Below are 27,313 nucleotides of genomic sequence, written 5' to 3'. Positions count from 1 at the left end.
GCACTGTTGTTTCATGTGTCCTTGCACAGAAGGGGGATGAGAAGAGTGGGAAACAACAGCCCCAGCTCAGCTGAAATGTTTTTATTGTGTGTGCTCTCCCCTCGGCACTGTGTGTCATTCACCTGCTCTGCTTTTATGGGTGAATAAGTGGAGATCACAACTGAAGTTCCTGGAGGGGGCTCCAAGAAATCTGGAGAGGGACTTTGGACAAGTGCTGCAGTGACAGGACAAGGGGGAATGGCTTCCCACTGGCAGAGGGCAGGGTTAGATGGGACACTGGGGGGAAATTCTCCCCTGTGAGGGTGGGGAGGGAGGCCCTGGCACAGGGAGCCCAGAGAAGCTGTGGCTGTCTCATCTCTGGAAGTGTCCAAGGCTGGGTTGGATGGGGCTTGGAGCAGCCTGGGATAGAGGAAGGTGTCCCTGACCATGAAATGGTCGTTGAGGTCTGTTCTAACACAAACCATTCTATAACTGAGTATGTGATGTGCTGGCATTGACTGCTAGCAATGAGATCCTCATTTTAGAAGAAAATTTCATTTTGGCTGTAGTGTGGCATTTGAGGGCAGATGGGATTGCACTCCTGTGAGTGTAAACCTTTTGTGGGTGCCAGTCACCGGGTGAATATATAAAAGCTGAACATCATTAAACCCCGTGTGGAAGCAGTAAATTTATCTGTGGCATTGTCAGCAACAAGAAAGCAAGACCAGACCTAAACCTGGTTCTGCTGGAGCCTGGCCAGGTAAGGAGGAAGAGAGAATCACTAAGGTGTGGTTGAGACAAGGATAGTCCGGTATTCGTTTACACATTCCATTAATTAGTGCTGCATCGGGGCTGTTGGCAGATCATCAGGGCCTTGATTTTAAAAGGATGTTTCCAACAGCAAACGAGAAGCCACCTTTGAGGAACTGGTCATTGCTCATTCCCTCTCTGCTGCGTTTTAACCAACATCGAGGAGTTTAATCCTTAAAATGTTTGGAGCACCTACTGCGTTAAGGTAAGTGCATAAATATGATTTTTAGAGTGGCCTTCAGAATTTTGATCAGAAATACAGTATTTATCGACAAAGCAGGCATGGAGACCTGGATCTGCTCTGGGGAGCTCTACAGTGTCAAAGTGGTGCCCACAAACGAGCCTTGAAGCAAAATGAGGAAGAGGGTTTGGCCAGCTGTGGCATTTGCATCTGCTCAAGGCTGAAACTGTTGCTTCATGCAAAGAAAACCGGGGGTGAGCTTGGTGCAGAAATGTGCTGGATGGAAACAAAAACAAACCCCAAATACTGGACAAAGCAAGGGACATGTTTACCGAGGCTGATATCAGCCGGGGTGTTAAAGGTCGTGCCCCTGAGCTCTGTCACTGCGCTACAAAACTGCAATTTGTGTGGGAACTGTTCGGTGGCGGCCTTTATGACATTTCCAAACAACTGTTTTCCAAACCTTCCCTTCAGGTGATGATTTGGGCAGTCGCTCGGTGCGGGGGAACTGGCGGAGGTGACCCTGTTTGCCCCCAGCCGAGCTGGCGCTGGCAGCCCGGGGTTTGCCCGGGGTTTGCCCGGGGCCAGGGGGAGAAGCGGCGCCGGGGGACGCCGGGGTTGGTCCCCCCGAGGCGGACACGGGGAGCCCGCAGCGGGGCCGGCGGGAGCGGGACCGGCCGGGGCTCCGCGCTGCATCCCGCGGGGAGATGGCGAGGAGCAATAAAACACAGGGGGAAAAGATTTATAAATAAACAAAAGAACAAAACACACTCCAAAAGCGGCTTACAGGGGGCGGGCGGGCAGGATGCGGCTGCCCATGGGGAAACCTGCCCTTCCCCGGGGCGGAGCGGGGCCTCCCTCTCTCCCTCCCTCCCTCCCTCCTTCCATCGCTCCCCCCTCCTTCCCTCCCTCCTTCCCTCGCTGCCGCCGCCGGAGCGGAACCGAAAGCGAAGGCGGCGCCGGGCAGCCGCTCTCCGGCCCAGCCAGGGCTGCGGGGTCCCGGGCTCGCTCCCCGCCAGGTCGGTGCTGCGGGAACGGGCGGGGAGGCCGGGCGGGCCCGGGCCGGGGATGCGCCCGCGGTGGCGGAGACAAAGCCGCGCCCGAAGGGAGCGGGCGGGCGGGGGCGGCCGAGCCGGGGATGGAGCGGGGATGGAGCGGGGATGGAGCCGGGGATGGGGCTGCCCTGCGGATAACAAACAGCATCGCCCCCGGCCGGGGCTCTCCCGCGGGCGGCCTGTGCGGACACCCCCGCGGTGCTGCTGTCATTCCCCATCCCGCCCGGGCCCCGCGGACATCCCGCGCTGCCGCCGGCCCCGACACGTGCGGCGGTACCGGCCATGGCACCGGGCACGGCCATGGCACCGGGCACGGCCACGGCACCGGGCACGGCCATGGCACCGGGCACGGCCATGGCACCGGCGGCCGCACCGCCTGTCCCGCACACCCCGCCGCGCTCCCGGCCGGGATCGGGGGTGCCAGGGAAAGATAGGCCATGGGGTTGGGGAAAGGGAGGCGGTTTAAGGTCAAGGGGCAATGAAAGGGGGATGGAGCTGGTGGAGCGACTCTGTACAGGGGGATGGGTTGTCATTAGAAGCCACAGGTTGGGTTGCTGCGAGTGGCAGAGCGTGGTTGGGAGGTGGGATGCAGCCCTGCAGCCACGTGCACGGCACGGAGCATCAGGAGCATGAAGGTAACAGTCAGGAGCAAGAGCAGAAGTGAGATGACCGCGGGAAGCTGGTGTGATGGAGCTGTGGGCTGACTGCAATGCTGCAGGGGCACAAACCACCCCTGGGGACAGGAGCAGGGTGTCCTCAGGACAAGGGGGACCACGCTGGGGAGAGGATGTGTGGCAGCTGTGAGCACCAGAGCTGCCTTCATGGCCCACACCCACAGAGACAGCCCCTCTCCTGAGAGAAGGAGCCCCGACCTTCTCCTGGCTCTCCATAAGCACTTTCTCTTGAGAAAAAAAAGCCAACAAAGCCCAAAAGGCCATACCTGAGTGTGCTGTGAGGGGTGTCTGATGGATCAGCGCTGTTCCAGGGAGGTAATTTGGAGGAGCCTTTGCTTTCAACTCTGCCCAATAATGTCTTTTAAGTGGTGTTAACAAAGTGGAGAGCTGCCCTCGTTTCCTCTCTTGTGGGCATCATGGGCTGGAGCTGATGTTTCCAGGAAAGCTGGGAGTTGCTTGGCAGTGCTGGACAAGGTGATGGAGGTGCCCTGAGCTTATCCTGGCCTGTGTTCAACACCATCTCTGGAGCTTATGCTCTTTTGGGTCGCTTGTTATATATTGCTTCAGCAGGATTAGGCAGTATCCTCAAAATAATTTAAAAAAACTTGGTAAAGACATTTTTGTGACTCCTGTTGAAACCTGCTGCTGGGTGTTGTGACGCTACAATGCTACCAGCCTGGCTTTGCATTTTTCCCCCCAATTCTTTCCAGCCTGTGTTGCCTGGGCCAGGCAGTACAGGAGGCTCTTCTGTTCCTCCTGGGGATGATGAAAAGCTTGGGCACAGGGGCCTGTCCTAGATGGGGCACGGGCACCTTGTTTCCACTATCTCATAAATTTAGGTGTCTTGACTTCTAGAGAAGCTGCTGAGAGATTTTTTTCCCATTAGAAGTCAGGTGGGGGATGCATATGGTCTTTGTATATTACAGTGACTAATATATTTCTGGCAAGGTCTGTGCTCACCCGTAGGAAGGGAAACTGTGATCGATGCCCCCGTTGCTGCAGATGACACCACTCTTGGCACGGGCACTTCCACTGCTGACCGTGACCCGGGAAAGCAAAATAGCCACTGGACTGTGCCCAGGGAGACCAATAACTTCCCCAGGCTGGTCCTGCTTGGCTTTTGACCAACCTTCAGTAGTAGCAGGGGATGATCTCAGCGAGTAAATCAGTCTGGTTTTGGTGGTTTGAGTTCAGTTTGGTTAAAAAAAGCTGAAGTTGCGGTTTGTGAGCTGACCCCCATGGAAAGATGGATGGATGGATGGATGGATGGATGGGTCACTGCTGAGCTGCCACCAAGTCTTACTTGATCCTGACACTGTGTGTGGCCTTGCCACAGTGACACAGGTGTGGGAAAGGCAAGTGTGTCGCCCCTGTATCTGGGTAGAGAAACAGCTCTGGGCAGGGAAGGGCAGACAGATACATCCGTATGCTCTGATTTAAATCCCTGCAGCCAGTGCTGGCTGCAAGGTGTCACCCTCTGCACTTGCCCAGCATCGCTCAGCGTGTTCCCCTCCAGAGGTGGCCACATCCAGCAGGGCCCAGGCAAGGCCCACTCGCTCTCAGCAGAGCTGGGGCGGCCCGAGGGGGCTGTGAAAATCCCTCACCCTGGCGGGGGCTGATTTCACTCCCATTCGCTTCCGCTCAAGCCACGTGGACGCTGAGCGAGAGGGAGAGCTGCTGCCAGGGTTTCACAGACCTCTTTTCATTTTAATATCCCTCTCCTTGCCGAATTAGATGCGAGACTGATTGCTTCGATAATCCTGCTGCAGCCGCTATGGGTTATATATGGATTGCAGCCAAAAGCTGTGCCGATAAATCATTCCTATACACCAGGCTGTTATATTTCCTGAGGATTTTGTGGGCATGTGCTGCTCCCTTTTACATAAGGATCTGCTGGAGTTCATACTAGAATGTGCTGTTTTTCCCTAGGCAAGGGCCTGGATGGGTTGGTGAAGGCAAAGCCTCCAGGCTGTATTTTCTCTCTTTGGGATTACCGCCCTCGTTTCAGCTATTTTGCTTTTCTCTGTCTGGGAATACAGCTCTTCTCCACCTCTTCCTCCTCCTCATGTGCTTATTAAGGATAACAGGGGTGTGTTCAGCAGTGTGACCCCACTTTTGGGTTTCTCTCAGGGGAAGTGTCATCTCAGAGGGAAATTTCTTAAAACCCACATCCTCTGACCCATACATGCAGAGGGAAAACCCCTCTGATTTCCCACTTCAGCCGATGTTGTGATGGGGCTTGGATGACTTTTAGTTTTCAGAGCCTGGGGAAGCCTGCTTGAATTAATCAGACTTGATATGTTTATCCTGGTCAAGCCAATTAACTCCTGCCGGCCAGGACACGCTCAGCTCTCAAGTGCGACTGAGACTTCATAACTCGATTCTGCTCAAGCCCGGCAAAGTTTATCAGAAACCCTTGGAAATCTGGATGCAGGCAATGCTCTGGAGGCAGGATGGAATGCCCCAGCTGTGCTGTGGCACTGCTGGGGACTGGTGTTGCTACCAGCAATGTTCCTGGGGTGGTTTCATCCCAAGGCTGCCCCGATGAGCTGCCTTTTTTGGTGTGGCCACAGAGCACGGTGAGGGTAGAGGGCACAGCATTCCGGATCAGCTCCGGCTTCGGGGCAGCTATTTATATGTGCCCACTGGAGGGGTGCCCAAAACAGGCTAATGGCCTCGAGATGCATCCCTGTGAATTCAGGATGAATGGGGGGGGGGCTGCTTGTTTGTTTTTAATCCATTTGGGAGCGCATTAAAACACGCTGCCGTGGGCTGCCAGCAGCACTGCAGGGGGAATTTGACTTGGCTGGTGGCTCCTGGCTCTCTCATCCAGCAAAGCCCCATCCAGGAGCGGATTCAGCCCCACGAAACTCGGCGTTTCTGGAATAGTTTGTCCTTGTTGCTGTTCGTTGGCTTATTTATAGCCTCTCCATCCCTGTGCTTCTCCGTGCCTCGGAGCAGCGAGTGGAGCCGCGTTGGCTTCAGCTCCAGGCCGATCCCACTTGGGCACAAAAGCTCTGGTTTATAGATCAGTGTTGAAAACAGCAATTAGGCCATTGTGAAGCCTTGAGGACGGGGGAGACGATTTGATTTCTGTACTTGACCCATAATTTCTGCTGGGCTGATTCAGAGTGGTTGTACTGCGGGTGGAGCACGGAAACTTCAATGGAGATGAGTGGAGCTAATTTTAACCAGCCGCCTCGTCGAGGTGTGGGAACCAGGCAGAAAAACGCCTCAAACCCTGTTCCTGCTTCTGGGCTGGTTGTTTCAGGATATTTTTTTTTTTCGCTTCCTTCTGTGGCAACTTGTTAACCTAGAAATTAAAAACAGCACCAGTGTTGGGGCAGGGAAGAGCGATGGTTTACAGCCAACCAACCACTGAACAGCCCCAGGTGCTGGAGAGCCTGGCATGTGTGAATTAACATAATTTTCTCCTCTTTTTAAAGTATCACTTAATTATTTGATTTTTTTAAAAAAAGGTTTTGTTGCTAACAGTTTTCTCATTTATCTCAAGGTTTGGAGACCTGAGTTTTGCACAGAAGGCCACAGGGCAAGGAACAGAAATCACTGGCAATGATGGGCTGTGGGAGGAAGCAGTGAGCCAGGGGGCTGGTCCTGCACCCCACACTTGGTAAGTGTGTGCCTGTGCCCCTGAACTGCTTTGTCTGGGGGGGCTTGGCAGAGATGTGCCCACTTCGAGCAGTAAAGTAGGGAACTCAGTGGTATTTATGCAGGTATAGTGCAATTTTTATCCTGCGCCTTTAAAACACCCGCTTTGGAGTATTTCCATAGTGGAGATGACGGAGTTGTTATTCCGTGGAGGTGTTTAGATGAAAAGGGTGGAAGGAGCAGTGATGGCAGCCTCGGGGTTGGGGCTGGCTCTGGCCTGGGGTCTGTCCCATGGCAGATTGTGCATCCTGGTGCCATCCTGCACCAGGCTTCACCTGGGGGCTGGAATGGCTTCACCATTCCCTATGGAATGACTAAATCAATCTGTACCACAACGACCAGCAGGAAATCCCGCTTTCCGCAGAGCCTGGCTGACCCACCCTGTGTTTGCAGGCACACCTCCCCGCCGCAGCATGGCCAGGATGAGGCCATTGCTCCCTCCACGTCACCTGGTGTCCCCAGCAGCTCTCCCACCCCACAGCCCCTCTGCTGCGCCGGAGGCCGCCGAGCCCCCGCGGCGCTGCGGGAGCCCCTGGCGCTGAGCCCCAGCCACGCCGGCATGGCCTCGCTCATCGTGGTCACCGACGCCACGGGCAGCGCGAGCGAGGAGGAGATGGATATGCCTGGCACCGAGGGCTGCTTTGGGGACGGCCGGAAGCTGCACCTCTCCGGCCGCAAGCTGTCCCTGCAGGAGCGGCCGCAGCCCGCCCGCTCGCCCGGCAGCGGCAACGGCGCCAACGAACGCTTCATCTACCCCTCCCTGCCCTACTCCCCGGTGACATCCCCGCACTCCTCCCCACGGCTGCCACGGCGGCCCACGGTGGAGTCCAACCGTGTGTCCATCACGGGATTGCAGGTGAGGGGGATGAACGTTACAGGTGAGGGGGATGAATGGTGCTCCTGCAGTTCTCCTGCCCCCATCTGCCTGGATTTGCCCACCGTGGCATTTCTTCCCACTTGTTTTTTTTGGGATAAACCCCCACAGCATGTCTGCAGGTGTGTGGTAGGGGGCACTGGGACATCCTGGGCTATGGGGACAGCCCTCAGGGAGGTGAGACTCCAACTTACCGTTTTTTGTGCCTTTTGCTGATGCCACTGGCTCTCATGGCTGTGTTCAATGGGAGCCAGGAGTGTAGCGCAAATTTCTTTCTTTACGCCTTAAAAATAAAAAAAAAAAGCAAAGTTCACTGAGATCTAATGAGAAAACAGACCTGCCTGCCCCCAGCCTGACAGAAAACAGGCAGCAAATGGCTGCTTTGCCCAGAAGAAATAAAATTACTTGGCGCCAGGTCGCCAGCATTAAACCCCTCAGGGCTCTCCTGGTCCGTCACTCTCGTTACACATGAGTGGACAGGACAGGATCGCCTGCCCGGCTGTTAATGTCTGCAATTAGCCATCTATAAACACACCAACGTGTGGCTTGGTGGGTGGCTTTTGTGGCTCATGAATCAAAGCTGCCCAGCTTTGGCTGGTGCTTGGGCAGAGCAGGACAGGGTGTGAGTTGGCACAGAAAGTTTTGCTGGAGATTTAAAACAAGCAGTTTTGTGGCTCATGCCAAACTTCCCTGCTCTCTCCCTACAGGACTGTGTGCAGCTCAACCAGTACAAGCTGAAGGATGAGATTGGGAAGGTGAATATTGGGTTTGGGGTGGGATGAGGGGTTTTGGGTTGGGAGGGTGTCAGGCTTGCTTTCACTTTCCAATCTTGGGAATGCTCCAGAATGGGAGCAAGTCCAGCCACTGACCACAGCAGCTCTTTGTTGCTCACTGTTCTGTTCTGAATGGTGCCAATTGAATTGTATATTTTTAAAATTATTACTAATTTCCCCCCTCCCCCCTCCCTCCCACTCAGTGGGGCATTTGAAGCTTTTCTTTGCTGTCAGTTTGATGTCAGACCACACACCCCCTGCTCGTGGTGGCATCGCCCACCAGCTCTGTGATCCCTGTGGGGTGGGTTTGCGGAGGAGCCCAGAGCTTGTTTGGTGATGTGGGTTTTCTGGATTGTCCCTAACTTGTGCCCCATGGCTGTGCCCCTCTCCAGGGCTCCTATGGGGTGGTGAAGCTGGCCTACAACGAGGATGATAACACCTACTATGTGAGTAGCACACAGCCCTGGAGCCCACAGCAGGGCAGGTGGGAGGGGGATGGATCCCCCTCTGCTGACTCCCAGCCCCATCCCACCAGCCACATTTTATCCTTGATTTGCCCCAAATTCCACATTTGTTCCCCTCTTGCAGGCAATGAAGGTTCTCTCCAAAAAGAAGCTGATGAGACAGGCGGGCTTCCCCCGTAAGTGGCAGAAAGCCTTTTGGGTGGGGAATATTTTGGGGATCCTGGGGGATTGTTCCCAACTGGACACACCTTCTCCTTTCCCACAGGCCGCCCGCCGCCCCGTGGGGCCAAAGCTGCTTCCGAGGGCTGCCTGCAGCCCAGGGGGCCCATCGAACAGGTCTACCAGGAAATTGCCATCCTGAAGAAGCTGGACCACCCCAACGTGGTGAAGCTGGTGGAGGTAAGTGCTGGCCTCTTTCCAAAACTCATCCTTGAGCGTGACAGAGCCTGAATGCTGCAGAGGTGGGCTGGGTGAAGGGGAGTCACCCCAGAAGGGGGCAAGGGCAGGTCTTGTCTTTGGGAGAATTGTGTTTTCCTTGGTTTAGAAGGTTTTTTATTCTCACCTCCCAGAAGATTTTTTTTCTTCCCTGTTCAGAAAGGGAAATGCAGAAAAATGTTTCTTCTGTGGTGGAAACAAGTGCTGAGACAGGTTTTGGGGAAAAGCTGGTGTTTTGTGAGTTCAACAGTGCAGCTGCCTTGCCCTCCACCCACTGCCTGTGTGGAACAGTCCAAAAATCAAGAATTAAGGATGTGCAGGCTGGAGTTTATTTGGCTCATGAGTCAGATGATGCTTCCTGTGTGTTTTAAATATTTGCTTCCTTGAAGTACAGCTACATCTCTGTCCTCTTTTTTTCCCTACTCCTGTGGGAAGAAGCTCAGAGATGAGCAGACCGTGCTGATGGTGCAGATGGTGTAGAACTGACATGGCTGCTAAATAAAATATCACAATGTTTAATTTGCAAGGTTTTCTTGACACTGTTTAATTGGCTTTTTGCTTCTTTTGGCAGGTCCTGGATGACCCCAGTGAGGATCACCTGTACATGGGTAACTGTCCACTGCTCTGGGGTGTCATGGGGATGGGGCAAAAGGTTCCCACTGTGTTTTGGAGCAGCTCTGTGTGAAGAGCTGGGTCTCTCTTTCACTGGGTGTAGCCTGGATGTGCTGGAGGAGCAAATGAGAAGCAGTCTGGGTTGTGAACAGAGACAAGAGTGCTTTATAGCACTATATTGACCTTAATTCGACACCAGGGCATGCTTTGCCATGAGAGGCACCAGTGTTTGGTGTTCTCAGCATTGAAGCCAGGCTGATAAAAAGTAGTTTTATTTCTTTGACTTTGGGAAAAAAGCATGAGTTGATTTTCCAAGGTACAAAGGAGCCACATCCCAACCTGCCTGGCGGACTGCAGTTGCTTGCTTGATGTAAATACAAAACTCTTGGAGAAGGCATTTTTTTCCCATCATTTATGTTCAGCCTGTACTAGTGGAGAAGCATGGGATGCCCTCATGGCCAAGCACTGAGGTTTGCCCAGGGTGTGGGCTCATCCTTTTTGGTGGTAAACTGAGGGGTTTTGTGTGCCATGGAGGGAACTTCATGATGCTGAAGCTGCAGCACTGAGAAGATAGTTGGCAGCATCCCCTTAACTGAAAATGGGAGCAACCCAAATGCCACGTGCCTTGCATAAGACGGCATCTCCTTTCTAAAAAGAACATATTATTTTTAGAATTTTTGTCATTAAAATAATTGCTTTTGTGCTGAGGCTGTGCTTGCAGGAGCCATACCCTGTAAGTGATCTGTAATCACCTTCTCTTTTGTGTTGCAGTGTTTGAACTGGTGAAGCAGGGGTGAGTACTGAATTCCAGATTTAATCCTACTAAGTCTTGAACATGAGATGGGTTTGTGAGTGGCAGAGCTTGGCCATGCAAGGTGGGAAGGGGGTGCAGAGGTGATGGGGAGGTTCATGGTGGGGTTTGAGGTTTGAAAAGTATCTCCCTGGCCTGGTTACAGCTGAGTACACCCTGTAGGTGCCTGTGTTTGAGGTTGTGACAAAGCCTTCAGGCCCTGTTTCAGTACATCCAGGTGGGGAATGAGCTCTGTTCTCTGTTTTCTTTGCAGTCCTGTGATGGAAATCCCAACCTTGAAACCTCTCAGTGAGGACCAGGCTCGGTTCTACTTCCAGGATCTGATCAAGGGCATTGAATACTGTAAGTGTCTCTGCAAAAATGATGGGATTTCTTATTTTTGGGGTTTTTTTCTGAATATCTGGGTCTGGCTTTTCTGCTAGTGTGCAGTGCCATTTCTGGTGGCTCATGCTGCACAGGGGTTTTTAAAGCTGGAGCTGGTTGTGGTGTTAGCAGAAAGAGCCCCAGGGAGCCCTCACGGCTCCTTTGCTGCAAACCAGTGTTGCTGCTGAACCACTCATTGTCCCTCTGGCTGCAGTGCACTATCAGAAGATAATCCATCGGGATATTAAACCTTCCAACCTCCTCGTGGGGGAAGATGGGCACATCAAGATCGCCGACTTCGGAGTGAGCAATGAGTTCAAGGGAGCCGATGCCCTCTTAACCAACACAGTGGGCACTCCTGCCTTCATGGCCCCAGAGACCCTCTCAGAAACCAGGAAAATCTTCTCTGGAAAGGTATTTAACAGCAATTTGAATGGTCTTGGACTAAACTTTGCACACACAGAAATCTTGTTGTAGATTTAACTATGCTTTCTTCACTCTGCAGGCTTTGGATGTCTGGGCCATGGGGATCACACTGTACTGCTTCGTGTTTGGGCAGGTAATGAGATGGATTTTTCAGTGCTGTTGGTGTTTGGGGGTTGGTTTGTGCCTCTCATGTTCCAGGTAAACAGCAGGACTGGCACCTTGTGTCCGTGCTGGAACTGAGTGGAGATGAGGATGTGTGGATGGAAATGGGAAACCTTTGCTGTCCCTGGGATGGGTGCAGCCAAAAGGGTTGTGTTTCTTTTCTTCTCCAGTGGAAAAAATTCTGTGCTTGGGAAGATTTTTTAGGAAAAGAGCTCTTGTAGTAATTGGCAATTTTTGGTTAAATGGTTTTTTTTCATTGCATTTAAAAATAAACATTGATATAATTGGAAATCTTCTGGAATTTCCCTGTAACTATATCTTTGCTTTCCATCATATCCTATGAGATTCTGATGCTCCTCTGGCTGCCCCACTGCTGCGTCTTTAGCAGAGGTTGTTGCTTTCCTCATTGCTCTTTTTCTTTGTGGTAGTGCCCTTTTATGGATGAAAGGATCTTGAGTTTACACAATAAAATCAAGACCCAAACGTTGGAGTTCCCAGACCAGTAAGTACTCAAAAACAAAAACAACCCATCAATTCTTATTTTACAGCTCATTTGAGTTGTTTCTCAATCACTCCCTGGGTAGGGCTGGCCCTGCTCTTCTGTGGTTTTGCAAAACTCAGGCTTTGAGTTGGCCTCTCCCTGCCCTGTACATGTGGGATCACACTTCACATTGCCTCAAAAGGGAATATTTTGCTTTTTCTGGGGGTTTGGAGAGGAAGGGGAGTACAAGAACCCAGAGCTGCTTCCCTTTGCCCAGAAGGCCCATAGTAGCTGACACTGAGGTGAAGAGCAGAGGCAGCATCCATCCCTTTTGCCATCTCATCTCTCCTTTCTTCCTTCCACAGGCCAGAAGTTACGGACTTCTTGAAGGATTTGATTACTCGGATGTTGGATAAAAATCCCGAATCTAGGATTTCAGTCCCAGAAATCAAGGTACTGACCCAGCTTCCTGGTGCTGGCTGTGGCTTCACTTCTGTTGGGTTCTCCTTGCTCGACTTTTTTTGGGAGTCAGTTTGATCGCGCCAGGCTAGGTCCTCCCCCCGTGCCCAGGGCCCCTGGGCAGGTAAGTCCCAGCTCCTTCCCTTGCTCCGGGACCTGCTCAGCTTTGGGACCTTTGGTGCCTATAGAAGTCGCAGGCAAAAGGAAATCCCCTGAGTACAGTATTTCCTCTGCTACCAGGAAAGTACTGTGCAACAGCCTTTCGCAGGAGATTTCTGGTCCTTCGCCCCTGCGGGAGCCTGGAAGGGGCGAGAAGCTGAGAGAATGGAGACCAAGGTAGGGGGAAAGGATTGCGGGGGAATTGCGGAACCGTTTTGTGCTCCTCCTGCAGCCAGCCAAGTCACCAGGTGTGTGGGCAAGGACAAACAGGGGTTCTGCCTTCAGTCATAAACCAGGTCCAGGACAAGGGCTCAGTGGGTCTCCCTGTCACTGCTGCTCATATCTGTGGACTGGAATAAATTTCTCCTGCCTCCTGGTGCTGTCTCATCCATAAGATGAGAGTAAAGACAGGTCTCCTTCCCTAAAGCCCAGAGATGCCCAGTGCTGTAGGTCACCAAGGTTATGGCTTGGTTGTGTAGCTGGGGCCAGCGCTGGCTCTGGATGAGCCACACCACAGCACGTTCTGCTGGGGGCTGTGCAGTTCCTGGCAGTGCTGGGGTGAGCTGGCTCACCAGTGACATGGCACATCCCTGCCCTGCTCCCTGGCGTTTCAGGAGCACGTAGGGGCCGTAGCTTGGACAAGGAGATGCGTTTGCCAGGCTTGTGTAGTTTGAGTTATGAAAAAGAGGAAATCATTCCTGACAGGCTGTGTTATTCATTGAAGTTGCACCCTTGGGTCACCAAGAACGGAGCGGAGCTGCTGCCCACAGAGGATGAGAACTGCACCCTCGTCGAGGTGACGGAGGAGGAAGTGGAGAATTCAGTCAAGCACATCCCCAGCCTGGCCACCGTGGTGAGTACAAAGGAGTTGATGGGCTATGGATGCACAGTGGGGTCCATGCTGCCTGCCTGGCCCTGAGCAGCTGGTGTTCTGCTGAAGGGCAAAAGCACTGGGCAGGATTTAAGACCTTGTCTGGAAACAAGTGCTGCAAGACACTTGAGTGTCTCAGGCTCTCAGCAGCTCACTGGACGTTGCTGTATCCCCACAGTGCAGAGGAATATTTTAGAGCAGTTCCAAAGGTAACTGTTCAGTGGGTTGCTGGTCTTCACACTTGAGCTGGCTGCCTAAGTGTGTTTTTGCTCAGGGAAAAAAAGCATCTGGTCCAGAACCTGCCCATGGCCAGGAGTAGCTTTTGGCCAGGCACAAGGAGCTCCTGACCTGTTCTGCCTGTCCAGCTGTAGGGGCTGTGGGAGCTTCCCAGGATGGAGATTTTATCTGGGCCACGACGTGCATCAGCCCCCGCCTGGAGCTATTCTTGGTGACTTCATCTCATCTCTTTTTAAGCTCATATTTTTATTCTCTGCAACCCACTGTGGTGGTGAGAACCACATTGTAACCCTGTCCTGTGTGGAAAGTGAAAGCCTTTGTGGTTTTGAACCGAATGATTTCTTTGGGTGCCGCCAGCTCTTGTGTTAGGAGAAACAGCGAGTGACCATTCACAATTCCCTGGCGTGGTATCTGCCTGTAGGCACCCAGGCTGTGATTTTTTTTTTGAAGAACAGGTTTACCTTTGAAGCCCCTTTTCCATCTCATAGCTTTGCCCACTTCTGGCCTCATTTCTGGAGCTCTCTCCATTTTGGGTACCCTGCAGAGATCTCACTGACCGCAGACATGTGAATATGCAAATGCACCTTGTGCTGCCCAGGCTGAAAAAGCAGATTTTGCTCTAAAGAGACCACCATTGATGAGGGGTTTACCCCCTTTTTCCTGTTCAGAGGGGACTTGATCAGTGGGCTCAGTGCTCCCAGCCCTGTTGAAAGCCAGGTGTGTTCAGCACAGCTCAAGGCAAATCAGATTTTACTGCACCTCTTTGACTCTTAAACAAAACACTGCCTTCAGGCAGATATGGTATTTTCACATTTGCATTTGATCTTCAAAATTACCCTCTGGTGCCTGATCTTTGTGCAGCCAAGTGCAGCGTTGACGCTCCAGTGTGAGATTCACTCATGAGGCTTTGACTCTTCAAACACCCTCAGCCTTCAGACACAGAATGGCTCACCGTGTGCCTTGGTGAGCAGATACACAAGGCACAAAGGGATGAGAAGCAACATCAAATGAAGCCAGGGGCTCTCAGAGATGCACCTGCCGAGGCAGGGTCCAGTGCTGCTCACCTTGTTGTCTGCTCCCACCAGCAAAGGAAGCTGGGGGATGCCATGGAAAAATCCTGGCACACCTCTGTTCCCACCAGTCTCTGATTGGTAACTTTGTGTTTTGCAGACAAAGCTGGAGAAATGGCCAGCTTTTCAGTTTGGTTTCAGATGAACATTAAGGTAAAATTGTGCCAGTTCCTTCCCCTCTCCCTTTCCAGTGAATTATTTTGCCAGGTAATCATGGAGGACTGGGAATTTGCTGGTAGTGGATGCAGTAAGCAGTAAAACCTACTTCTGGGGAGGAAAGAAACCTCCCAGACTCGTTTTTGCTCTCCTTTCCAGCCTCTTACACCTAATGTGGCTCTCACTTGCAAGGGTTTCAGATGAGAATTCAGCCTCTGTATTAAGAAGAAGCTGGAGACTTACAAAGATGCTTCCTTCCGTTTTCTATTAATAGAGAACTTTGGCTTGTTTTCACTAGTTTTTTTAATTACTTGAGCATGCAGGTTGGATGTTCCTGTTGCTCTTGAATGAAGGAAAAGCACCCCTGATGAACTGCATTCTGGTTTTGCAGATCTTGGTTAAAACAATGATCCGGAAGCGATCCTTTGGGAACCCGTTTGAAGGGAGCAAGAGGGAGGAGCGGTCATTGTCTTCCTCTGGGAACCTGCTGCCGTAAGTGCCATCACCTCACTTCAGCCTCAAAAGACATTTGCAGCTTTTTCTGATGCTCTTGAGGAGAAATTAAATAGTTGGGCTTTGAAAGTTTCAGGGGGTCCATGACTGCAACATTCACACCCTGTCTGTCTGATCTGTAACTGCTTAATGGGATTTTTGTGACAGGGATATCCTGCTGTTCTGATGGGATGAAAAACATCTTTTTATGGCACTTCCAGCTTGTTAACATGGGGAGAGATGACACATGCTCAGAGTCCCAAAGACCCCATGGCAGGGAAAGGGCAGAAACCGGTGTCTCATGGCCTGCTTTGCCTTTTTCTGGGTCGCTCAGCAGCTGTTTTATTTCCTTTGGAAACAGGAAACAAGGCAGTGAAGACAACCTGAAATGCAACGACTTGCCCAACATGGGAGAGGAGGAACTTCTTTCCTGAACGTGGACTTTGCGGTTCTGTTGAGCAGCTCAATCCAGGGCACGTCACCAAGTGTGCACTGGGGACGAGGTGACCAGAGCCCAGAGCAAACACAGCATGACATGGCGCTATCTCAGTACAATGCTGGATGTAGAGCTCACATAGCAGCATGTTATCACGTGTTACCAGACATCCCATTATTTGCCATAAACATGGAACATCTCCGATCACTTGGACTGCTGACTTGTGGTGGGAGAGGTGCTGGCGGAGAGGTGAGCGGTGCTGGTGAGCAGCAACGGGGCTTTGCAAAACAAAGCCCACAGCAGCCAAAGGAAAATGCGTTTGGAACTGCTTTTTAGCTGGTTTTAATGCCAAATAACTTGCAGGGACTGATGCCAGTGTCCCAAGGGCACGATGCCCATTGCGTGGCCATGGGCATGTGCAGAAGGGTGAAGCTTTTGCCAAGTGGGATCACACAGCGGTAAAACCAACCACACGTGTGCACTCTGAGAGTTCACGACCTACCAGGAATGTTGTTCCATCTATTTCTTGTCGTTCTGGTTTGTTTTTAATTGATACCTTTTTAACTGCATGGGAACAAAGCAAAAACCCACCTTTTCAGCTTTTTAAAGAATGCCTACATTTGTGAGCCAAGTTGTATGAAACAGCACCTTCAGGATGTTCAGAAAGTGAGGTTAATTACCTCCTCAGGTAATTAATGCTCTTTCCAGAGGCCTTGGTGTGACCAGGACTTGGTAAGTTAGGTATTCAGTGTATGAAAGGAAAAGGTATTTAAGGGCTTAAGTTCAGTTTGAACTATTTTTGCTGCAGATGTATGAGTGAAAGGTGGTGTTTAGAATGTTTTAAATAACAGAAGAAGCACTAACAGTTTGTTTCTAAATATTTTACTTGATCTAGGTAGATATACTATAAAATATAAAATTCAGGGTAAAATCCTTCACTTCCATGTACATTACATGGTTTACTACAATTAAAAATAATACAACTTATGCTGTTTTTAAAGTATAGACTTAGGGCTTGCTTAGAATTTAAGATCTTAATGATTAGCTAGTGATTTTCAAAGAAAAGTTTGTTTTCCAAACTCTTAATCTGGATTCTGGGGCCAATGCTATGTATTTTTTGCAAGTTTGTTACCAGTAATTTGTGAATGCCTGTGGATCAGAGGCTTGTTAGTAAATTAAGTGTATATCTAGTTAAAGGATTGTTTCTTACGAAGAGCTCTTTCACCTTCAGTCAGATTACTCTGATTATTTGTGGTGCTTGTACAAAATAATAATCTGTCATGTGGTGGGAGAGACTCTGGCGTCCAGACTCACTTTCCCAAGTTCTCTGTGCTCAGACAAAGCTGGAGAATGAGGAGCCAGGGTTTACCTGAGGAAAGGGGTCACAGTAAGTACAGGTGTTTTGTGCCTAGAGCGTGGGACTAGGGGGGAAAAGGTCTGAGTTTTTTCCTTTCTCAGTCTGATGTGGTTGTGTGACCTTGAATGAGGCACTTGATGTACCTGACAGAGAAGGAGGATTTGAGTCTCCCAAGCTTGTGAGGGACTGATAAGGTCTAATTATTTGCCCTCAGGAAGAAGGCACTAGGAGACTGCCAAGTGTCTTGATTAATGGTAAGATGTCTGCCTGTTAACCCTGGCCATGGATGCCCTGCCTTTAGAAAGTGACTGTTCCCTTGTCTTCCTTTATTTTATCCTGGGCAGCACAAGCAGCAGTGTGCCAAGGTCCTTGGCCCCACTGCAGTCAGACCTGGCCTGGTAATTCCTGGTTAAGACTGGTTCTTGTTAAAGCCAGGACAGCATTAGCAAGGGTGCAGATCCTACCCAAACTGTTCCTTACACTTTTTGATCACTTGAAGCGATGTTCCCCCTAAATTGCAATTTATTCTGGAAGCATTGTGCTGCTGGCCTCTCTCCAAAGCCAGTGAGGACAGTTGGTGGTTTAGGAGCAATACTATGGAGTTTGGAGCCATAAGACACGCACTGTTTTCCTCCCATTTTAGTCCGAGGCTATGCCAAAGCCCTGCAGCTTCAGCTATGGGGAAACCAAACAGGTAACTTGGGGGCAGCACTGCTACAATGCCTGCTCCCCCTACACAGGACTTTTCATTGTGGAAATGTGTGTGAATGGGCAGCCTGGTTCTGTAACCCTGCAAATGGACTTGATCTGCCAAAACAAAAAGTAAAAAGCTAGGGGATCCGATTCTTTGTAGGTAGTGCATAGTAATGTGTGTGGTGTGTTTGCTAGAGGTGTGTTGTAGAGATCTCTGTGCTGCCCATCTCTGGGTGTGATTTGTCAGGTGAGACAGTTTACATTGACCAAACAGGTCTGCCAGGTGTAACGCAGCTTCTCAACAGCTGTATCAGCTTCCCAATGCCCAGCCAGTGTCTGGGCCTCAGATACTCCCACTGATCAGTGTCTGACTGCCTGCATGGGCTTGGTTCTAAAGGATGCTAAACCCAGCACTTCCCCAAGGTGCTCTCCAAACCGAGTGTCCCTCAGTGCAGGCTCTGGTGGGGCTGCAGCCAAATGCACATTTCGGAAAGAAACGCAATGTGGATTTTTCTGGTTGGTCAGCTGTTGAAAGCATAAAGCATGGCCATGTGAGGGAGATCTCTTTAAATGCATGACCTGTTAGAGAAGCTGTACTGTGTATATAAACCTGCTCAGTTCCCCAGCTGCTGTTCCTTAGTAGTAATGCTGGCTTTCTCCTTATAGTGAAGTGAACATTTTGCTTGTGCCTTGGAACTGGGCGATAGCTTGATTTCCCCAACTCCCTTCCTTCCAAGCAAGCCCGGTGCTGACTGGGGCTTATTGCTGGGTACTAAGCCTTTTTGGCTCTGAAAGCACATAGGAAAGTGCTAAGGGGAAACCAGGCCTCTTATCTGAGTAGTTTTCCATGGTGGTCCCCTCTTACCTATCAGGCAATTGATCTGTTTCTTTTCTAAGGTCCTGAACTATTCCTGATTTTTATACTGTTTGTTTAATGACCAAGGCTTGTGTTTCACTCCTACCCCTTTATTATGCATTTAACTTTATCAGGTGTATCAAGTTTAAATACTGTGTATTTACCACTTTTAAATTATATTACCTAAGAAGAAAGAATAAACCATCTACTAAGTGTTTTCCACACAGGTGTTCAAGCTTCACTGTACAAATTGAAATAAATGACATGCAACCAAACCCAGAGTTAGTTGATCAAGTGGAACCATTATTCTGTTTGTGTGGTCTTTATCAAGCTGTGAGAGTTTGGTTGTTGGAAGAGGAATCTGAAAGCACTCTCCTATGTAGTGAAGTCTGGTGCTCTACCATTACTGGGGATCTTGGGCTAGGATGAGACCACAGCAGCTTGAGCCACTGTATAATCCAAACTGAGTGTTCACATGCAGAGACTGGAGAGCTGACTCTTGGAAAAGCACTCTTTGAGCTGGGACACAACTTAGTGCTCAACAGCAGCAGGCACATAAAGAATAAAATGATAATGCTGTGGTTTACCCACTGTGCTGCTGGAGAAAGGCAGCCAGGATGCTGGAGGTATGGAATAGATCCCAGGGCTCGGTAACACCAGAAATGGTTCAGAGAAAGGGAAGCCCTGGACTTTGTGAGTCAATGTGATCACAAGAGGTGCTCGAGGCCATGAATATAAAAGCCAACAAATCCACTTCAATCAAGTTGTGTAAACCCATTAAATGCAGCAGCCCAGGCACAGGGTTGGTGTGGTGGTGAAAAGCACGGGAGGTGTGCCAAGGAATAACAGATCTGTTCTTCCAAGCAGCTGGTACCAGCACTCAAATAAAGACCCTAAGATCTTGGCCTCTGACTTACAAGTCTTTCTCCTTGGAGAGAGTTTCAGACAACAGACATGGACAAGGTGTCAGGAGAGCCAAGGCAAAGCAGCTGTAGTTGCAGCAGCACTTCTGCTGAGAATCAAGAGGCAAAGCCCACAGAGCCCTGGCTTTAATAGCCCTCTACTAACACTTGGTATGTGGGGAGAAATGAACAGTCAAAACCCAGCTTGCAGAACTTCAAGAGGGCTGAGGGAAGGTAGTATTTTATTAAAGTAAATTTTAAAGTAATAGCATAAAAATTAGACAAAACTGAAAAAAAGTTCTGTAACCAGTAAGCCATTTATCATAGAAGAATGGAGCCAGACTCTGCTTTATCTTGGTCTGTGGCCACTGGAGCTTGGAGACCCAATTAAATAGTAGGTACAGGCTCAGCTAATATTCACAATCCTTCAGGGAAAGAAAAATTACAACAGCAAGGAGCTGCTGTCCCAAGGTCAGGCACCTCCTGGCAGTGGCCATGTTCACTCTAAGGAAGAATCTGTGCCTAATGTCCTGTGCCCTCTGCTATCAGTGAGCTCAGGGACAGGAGGACTGGCAAAATGATGATGCCAGAACTGTCCCTGTCCAAGGCTCAGCCAGTGCAAATATCTGGCATAAAGCACAATTTTCCTTCTGTGCTAAGTGCAAATAACCTGGAAAGACAGCAGACAAGGAGCAGACCCACTTCTCCCTGGGACTGGCTCCCAAGTAGTGAAGAGTAGTGACTGTGGTCCCTTTCTCAGTTTGGTTCCCCACTTCCTTCCAGCAAAGAGGGAGTGGTCTCATGGCAGGGTCAAGAAATGTTCCCAGCAGTGGTTTAGAGCAGCAGTTGGTCCTGCAACACCAGGAGCTCAGGAGTTTGTTCCATATGTCTCACCAACTACCTGCAAGGATCAGAGATTACAGTTCTCTGCCAGAAACTCTTCTTTCTCCCCCTTCCAATCACATAAAATCCTTTGCACAGGCAAGCTACTTCCTGTTACTCAGACTACTTTTCCAGTGGCATAAGGTGTTTTGATTGAGAAATCTGCCCTCTGCAGCCACACTTCCCACCAAGCACAGAGCTGTAGGGCTGAGCTCTGTCCTTAGTCAAGTAACCAGCTCCATCCTACTGACTAAATAGATTACTTGGACCCTGGAGGGGTTACAGCTGTAACTGTGGCTGTCAGCACCCTGATCTCAGAAAACACCAACTCACTCATTGAATGGGTTTTTTCCACAACTGCAGGAACCCCAAAAGCCAAGAAAGAAGGGTTTGATGGGAACAGGACTGTTCCCTACAGCTCTTAGAAGGCACATGCCAATGACTGCAACCCAAAAAGGAGGTGCAGTAGGAGCATGACAAGTTCTTGAGCATATATTTTCCTCTCCAAGAGTGGTTGCCCAGGAAACATGACAATATTTGTTTCTAGTGCTCTTCCTTGCAACAGCTTTGAGGTAAAAATTAGCTTCTCTGATGAAGAAAAAGTTTCCTTAGCACTGTGGTTCAAAATCCCCATTTGATGTGGACTTTCTACATCCTGTTTCAGAATCTCTGTGGAGTCGAGGAGGAAGCAATTCTGCCTTTACCCTGCCTTCATTGATGCTTACCAGTTCATCATCCTCCACACATTTGTATTTCTTCTCCCGATAGTAGTATTTCTTCTTCATGCAATTCAGAACAACAATGTCACACAGCACTGTTGCCTAGTGGAGATTGAAAGAGTTTAAGGCAATGATCCTCAGAACTGAGGCACTAATCCAGAATTGACTCCAAGTGTAGACAGTGTCACTTACCACACCAAACAGCGCTAAGCCAGAGCCGATGTTAATCATGGTAGGAATTACATCAAATTTTCCTGCCTAGAAGACAGTCACAAGCCTGAGCATGCTTTTCAGCATCTCTGAAAGCTCTCACTAAAAGACCTCCAGGAACTGTCACCCTACCTTTCCAAACACCATGATATCAAAGCGGATGCCATAAGCTTTGACAAGCGTCCGTGATTCTGTGCCATCACTATTCTTGTAGTATTTTGCAAACCTGCAGAAAAGATAGGTCAGAGCTTAGCTGGAATTTTTGAGGTCGCTTATGTGATCATGCAACATCCAGGTGTGCTCCCCATCCCAAGAGGATGGGCTGAACATTGATACTTCCAGACACAAGCCTTGAGTGATGAAGATTTCATGCTGACAAGCTCATATAGGAGAAAAGCCCAAAGCAGGTGAATTCAGGACAATAGTGTGCACTATAAAATGAGGAAACTTGCAAGGCACAGGAAGGGGAGAAAGCAGCTTTAGCAGGGGAGCAGAAGGACTAACAGGAAGAAATAAATTCAGGTACACGAGAGAGGCGGGCAGGCGGCTGCAGGGGACCAGGCAGCCGCGAGAGGGCAGGGCCGGGAGCACCCGCGCGGCTCGGCCAAAGGCTGCTCCGTGTCCCGCGCTGGGTGACACCATGCAAACCACAGGGAAAAGGGACGAGAACAAATAAGAGATCAGACTTACTCCGCCACGTGGTTGACTAAGCCAGGAGGAAGCAGAAAAGAGGGTGGAAGAGAAAAGGAAGGATTGGTAAGAGGCTGTACCAGAGTCTGAAATTAGCAAGAGCATTTCAGATTTGTGATATCCTCCAGACAGTCCTGACACCCCGATACCTGCCGGTCTGGCACCTCCCAAATATACATTTGTGCTCTGCACAGCTCCTCAGCAAATTAATCCAAGTTCCACCCCAAGATCCTCTGTGCTAAGAGATTTTGTGATTCTAAAAAAAAAAACAGCCCTGAGCAGTGTTTCTTCACAAGCAGGAATCCTGCAAGGACCTTGGCAAGGTGGCCAATCCCTATTATTACATTTGAGTCTGGATGCAACCAGCTGCCAGCTGTGTGCTGGTGTTTTACTGAAGTGCTGGACTTAACTGTACTGGCCAGAATGTTGTATGTGGTGGTGTATGCCAGGACACTCCTGCTGCAGATATGGTCTTCAACTGACAGAGCCACTTTTACTGGTTAGTTTTTCCCCCAAGCAGATTGAAGGACATGCTTCAGTCTCCCAACCCATCTGAGTCCCTTCAAACTCTGCTCTATCAGCACACCCCGAGACAGTCAGTTGTCCCAATTCCACCCCATCAAACAGCAAACATGATGGAAACATGACTCAGGCACTCTGATGCAATCCGTGGAGCTCCACTGCCCTCCCCCCTCTGCTGTGGTTTGCTCACAGTGAAGATCCCACTTCCTCTGTCTTGCAGCATCAAAAAATCTCTCCAGGTTTTTTTCTGTTGCTCTCCAGGCACCACTGAAAGCCCCAAACTACCACAACTGTCAGTGGCACATGGAGCTGCAGGGCCACCAGGTGCCCTCCACAGCCACATTACCTGAAGTTGTATCCAGGCGAGACGGTGTGGGCAGAGTCCTTGCTGTCGAGGCGCCGGAAGGAATATTTTGGCACACAGTGGGAAGCACCTCTGTCCAGGTTGCAGTCCCAGTTGATCTGCAGTGCCATGACTCCACCCTGCCAAGTGGAGGAGAGGAGGTGATGGGCAGTCCAAGTGCAGAGCCAGCCCAGCACTAGGCTCTCTGCTGACCAGGACCTGATTTACTGGCTCTAATCCCAGACTCAGTCCAACACTCTTTTCTGATGCTACAGAACCTTGCACATAACCCCACCCAAACAAAGCAAGGCAAATTATTTGTTAAGTAGAATTGACTCCAGTCCCTCTGGCCAGAGCACTCTCCATTCTGCAGCTGATCTGTGCTCTGTGGCTCATGTCACAAGGCAGAAGAGACAACCCCCTACCACTCCTCTTCTAAAAACAACTGAAGCCCAAGAGAAGGATCTGCCAAATACCTCCACAGCCATTTCCTGGAAGTCCTGCCCTGCAGCTTCAACGATTTTCCCTAAACGGAAGATAGGGCAGAAGGGATCTGTCTTGGCATCATAGATGCAGTTCTTGAGGTAGGTGGAGTTGATAGTGGGGAGGATGTTTCGCCTACAGGAGAACATAAAGAGAAGAGCTGTTGCATCCCCTTTACTGCCCACGAGACCAGACAGTGTGATGACCCCCTCACTATTTACTTGCTGAAGTTGAACTTGCGGTACCAAATGTTGTTCTTCACCAGAAGGGTGAAGTTCTCAGCTTCTTGCAGGAACGCTGGCCTACAAAACAACAGGGAAACACAAACAGGATTCTGCAGAGTCCTTGGTGCTCATCTCTTCCCAACAGCATCTCAGTGGGAGAAGCATCAGCTGTGTACCACGAGCCTGCTCTCAGGAGGGACACTGTGAAGTAGGAAGACAGAGCACTCACTTGGGTATGTGATAGTCATCCTCCACTGGGCACCACGCAAAGACTTCACAGGTCTTAATGCTGCCATTGTATGGAACACACTCCCCAGTCTGGATGCCTGCAAAGACACGTGCATGGAGGTACTACTGAGCAAAACCAGGCAGTATTTGACCTGTGACATCCCCTCACTCCATATGGGGAAAGCAATTTTCCCAGAAATGAAGTACCAAACCCACATTATCTTCCACTGCATGTGTAACTTCAGAGAAAGAAGCATCAGGTGTTTTTCCTGAGTCAAATCCTCATCCATGTGAAATACTACTTCAGGGACTAAAGGCCATGAAAAAGCTACACACTGTTTGCTAACTCACCAAAGCCCACATCTACCCAGCATCCACTCAACACAGACTAAGTTCATCTAGTCTAAGTCCACCAGAAGAAAAATCTGAGCTCCCTTGTCAGTTCTCTTATATGTGAGAGAAAGAGAAGAAGGAGACTGAAGTGAAATGCTGCTTCCTTCACAGCAGGGAGTGCACAGTACAGAGGCACCACAACCCAGACTGAAAGGAGCCTTTGCAGCAGGTTTCTTACCACTGCTGTGGGTGCTGACATATCCTGCAGCACAGTCGTTCTTCTCCTTGCACTCTGTTTTATCATCTGGGAGCTGGAGAGGAACAATAGTTACATAAAGCTCTGAGAACCCTCTCCCCTGCACTCCCACCCACACAAGGCAGGATTAAAACAGATTCTGCACCTACCTCCGGGCAGTGGCCTTGCTTCTGGTTCAGTGTGAGTATCAGATTAGTCATGACAAACACGGTGTTCTCACCCTGAGCATGCAAAACAAGAAGGAAACTTAAGAGTGACAGTCTGCCAAGAGCACCCAAGGCACTGCACCAAACATCTTTGTTGACACAGCCCAGGTGGCCCAGCAGAGGGGACTTGCTCTGGACACTGCTGGTGCAGCACTAAAGGAGCAGATTCCTGTGTGTATTGCCTGGTGTTGCTGTGTTTAACCAGAGGAAGGGACTGGCAGCTCTTTCTGTCCTCCCACTCAGCCCAAAGTTCCTCATTCATATTGTGAAAACAGAGCTCACACAGCTCCTCAAGGGAGTTGTAAGGCAGGAGGAAAAACAGAGCTCCAGCTGCAAGTCAGAGCACAACTCCCACACTTTTCTTTTTGCAATATATCAGTTAGGAATTTGCCCAGTCCTGTTTCTTCAGAGAGCAGTATTTTCATTACTTTACTTTCACTACTTTCAGATCTCCAGATCTGTCATCTGCTTCCGCTCCACTGATAGGCAAATATGACCACTCAGCCAAAATCTGGCTAAATCTGTCTTTTTTTTCTGCACCACAAGTCATGCACACAGAGGGACCCATGACCAGCAGCTTGGCTGTGCCTGTCCAGCCCAAAGGCCACCACATATGGCCCACACAGCACAGATTCCCACAGCCACAGTCAATCAGTAACTACAGCGATGGTTCCTGTTCAGTTCTGCCTCAGGTGATTTGCAGGCTGTTCCTGTGGCTTCTGCCAACAACCTGACTTGGGGCTGTTTGCTTTAGAAAGCAGTAAAAATATGACAGGAGGTTATTGTTGCAGCTTCTTCCTGATGCCTGCAAAGTTCTTCCTCCTCTGCCAGGACTGGTGGTGCTGCAAGTCTTTGTGGGCACCATGGACAGTGGGATTGGTGCACCCTCAGAGAAGGAAAGGCTCCACGGAGAACTTAAAGCCCATTTCAGTACTCAAAAGGGGCTTATAAAAAAAAGGAAGAAGGACTTTTTACACAGCCAGATAGTGATAAGGTAAGGGGGAACAGTTTTAAACTAAAAGAGGAGAGAATTAGAATAGATATTAGAATTCTTCACTCTGAGGGTAGAGAGGCCCTGGCACAGGTTCCCAGAGAAGCTGTGGCTGCCCCATCCCTGGAACTGTTCAAGGCCAGGTTGGGCAGGGCTTGGATTAACCTGGGATAGTGACCCTGCCCACAGCAGAAGGGTGGAATGAGATTATCTTGGTTGCTTCCAAACCCAAACCATTCTGTGATTCTCTACACAAACACACACACACAGACACACTTTTCTTGGAACAAGCTTCCCCAGGGCAGGTGCTCAGCATGATCCGTAACAAAGCAAAGGTGCTTCATTCTCTCAGATCATGGCCATGCTGCAGGCAAAGTTGCTCCAGTTCTCAGTGGACTTTAACAAAGCAGCAGCTGTTAGAAAACCTTTTCTCTGCATGTGAAAGTGATGGATACCTGAGGAGGGATGACATAGTCAGCTACATCCCAGATCCTGGGTCCCAAGCCGGTTGTGTTTGTCATTGTGACTCCCTTCACCTTCGTGGTCACAGAACTGACCACAGAGTCTGATTCCTGGTAGCCCTTTTCCCACACAAAAACCCACCTGAAAGAGAAGGATTGCAAGAAACAACAGATAAACGCCACAAACAAGTTCAGGTTGGAATTCCTCCTTTTTTTCTATGTCACCTGAAAGGGCCATTCCAGACACTTTCACAGCATTTCCTTACAAAAGGGTCACCAGCTTGGCAATCTCCTGTCTGACTTTTGGAGTGATATATTTTTTTTTATTATTATTTTCGGACTGGGTCTATTTGCAGGGTCTAATTTGAAGAGTCTAATTTGCTTTTATGCCCAGCCTTGCTTGGGGGAACGACTATCACCTCCCGGGATGGTCCCGGACAGTTTCACAACATTTCCTTACAAAAGGGTCACCAGGTTGGCAATCTCCTGCCTGATTTTTGGAATGATTTTTTTATTATTATTTTCAGACTGTGTCTATTTGGAGGGTCTAATTTGAAGGGTCTAACTTGCTTTTATGCCCAGCCCTGCTTGGGGGGAACGACACCTCCCGAGATTGTCCCACTCCTGAGGGACCCTTGGGCCAATCGCTTAAAAGTTAGACCTGCTCCTTGTGGGGCCCTTTCCAACTTTCAGAACATTCTGCCATTCTGTCCACAATCCCGGTTAAGCGGTGCCACCACATCCGTGTCGCAGCCCGGTGATCTCCGCGCTCCCCTCAGCCCCTCACGCCCTCAGAGAAGCGGCCCCTGCGGGCCCCTGAGGGAGGGGCGGCATTTCCCCTCAGAGCGGCCGCCCCGGCCCCGGCCCCGCCGCCCGCCCGCTCACCCGATCACGTAGGCGAGGATGCCCAGCTGCACCGCGCGGTTGATGAGCCCCACTTTGCGGCTCCTGATCAGCACGATGCGCGGGGTGTCGTACTCGAAGAGGAAGCTGTGGATAGCCCCGCACAACGCCATGGCGGCGGCCGGGCCGGGCAGGGCAGGGAGGGAAGGGAGGGAAGGGAGGGCGGCCGGGACGGAGCCGTGTCCCCGGGCCCACAGCGCCCCGAGCCGCCCGCCGCGCGCTCCCGCAGCCCCGGGGCCCGAGCGGATCGCCCGAGGCCGGCGGAGGCAGACACGGGCTTTTCCACGGCTGTTTTCACAGAATCACAGAACCCGTTGGGTTGGAAAGCACCTCTGAGATCATCGAGGCCAACCAGTGACCGAACACCACGTTGTCCAGCAGACCAGAGCGCTGAGTGCCACGACA

At 50.5% G+C, this 27,313-nt stretch overlaps 2 protein-coding genes across 2 annotated transcripts; one reads left to right on the top strand and one right to left on the bottom strand.

Moving 5' to 3' along the window:
- The first annotated feature begins 6,912 nt into the window (after positions 1–6,912).
- CAMKK2 (calcium/calmodulin dependent protein kinase kinase 2) lies at positions 6,913–19,544 on the top strand. Its single transcript, XM_083874204.1, has 16 exons — positions 6,913–7,224; positions 7,950–7,997; positions 8,408–8,461; positions 8,604–8,655; positions 8,745–8,878; positions 9,486–9,522; positions 10,298–10,319; positions 10,591–10,679; positions 10,915–11,114; positions 11,206–11,259; positions 11,717–11,790; positions 12,135–12,222; positions 12,469–12,564; positions 13,112–13,240; positions 15,113–15,213; positions 15,575–19,544. Exons 1-16 carry the CDS (start codon positions 6,928–6,930, stop codon positions 15,645–15,647), a joined length of 1,548 nt encoding a protein of 515 aa, XP_083730330.1. The 5' UTR covers positions 6,913–6,927; the 3' UTR covers positions 15,648–19,544.
- A 138-nt stretch (positions 19,545–19,682) lies between these two features.
- P2RX4 (purinergic receptor P2X 4) lies at positions 19,683–27,087 on the bottom strand. Its single transcript, XM_083873817.1, has 12 exons — positions 26,891–27,087; positions 26,000–26,147; positions 24,497–24,568; positions 24,330–24,402; positions 23,760–23,856; positions 23,528–23,608; positions 23,300–23,441; positions 22,827–22,963; positions 21,401–21,494; positions 21,251–21,316; positions 21,065–21,160; positions 19,683–20,358 (listed from the first exon to the last, which is right to left on the bottom strand). Exons 1-12 carry the CDS (start codon positions 27,019–27,021, stop codon positions 20,326–20,328), a joined length of 1,170 nt encoding a protein of 389 aa, XP_083729943.1. The 5' UTR covers positions 27,022–27,087; the 3' UTR covers positions 19,683–20,325.
- Positions 27,088–27,313: the final 226 nt, after the last annotated feature.

This window comes from Zosterops lateralis (genome assembly GCF_965231275.1).
Source record: "Zosterops lateralis genome assembly, chromosome: 17".
In the NCBI taxonomy this organism is placed as follows: Eukaryota; Metazoa; Chordata; class Aves; order Passeriformes; family Zosteropidae; genus Zosterops; species Zosterops lateralis.
This window is presented reverse-complemented; position numbering and strand designations above follow the sequence as displayed.

Coding starts and splice junctions, on each gene's coding strand:
- CAMKK2 (XM_083874204.1), top strand. CDS start 6,928: ATGGCCTCGCTCATCGTGGTCACCGACGCCACGGGCAGCGCGAGCGAG. Junction 8,462..8,603: donor AGGATGATAACACCTACTAT/GTGAGTAGCACA, acceptor CCCCTCTTGCAG/GCAATGAAGGTTCTCTCCAA. Junction 8,656..8,744: donor GAGACAGGCGGGCTTCCCCC/GTAAGTGGCAGA, acceptor CCTTTCCCACAG/GCCGCCCGCCGCCCCGTGGG.
- P2RX4 (XM_083873817.1), bottom strand. CDS start 27,021: ATGGCGTTGTGCGGGGCTATCCACAGCTTCCTCTTCGAGTACGACACC. Junction 24,569..25,999: donor ACTATGTCATCCCTCCTCAG/GTATCCATCACT, acceptor TTGCATGCTCAG/GGTGAGAACACCGTGTTTGT. Junction 23,857..24,329: donor TGTCAGCACCCACAGCAGTG/GTAAGAAACCTG, acceptor GTGTCTTTGCAG/GCATCCAGACTGGGGAGTGT.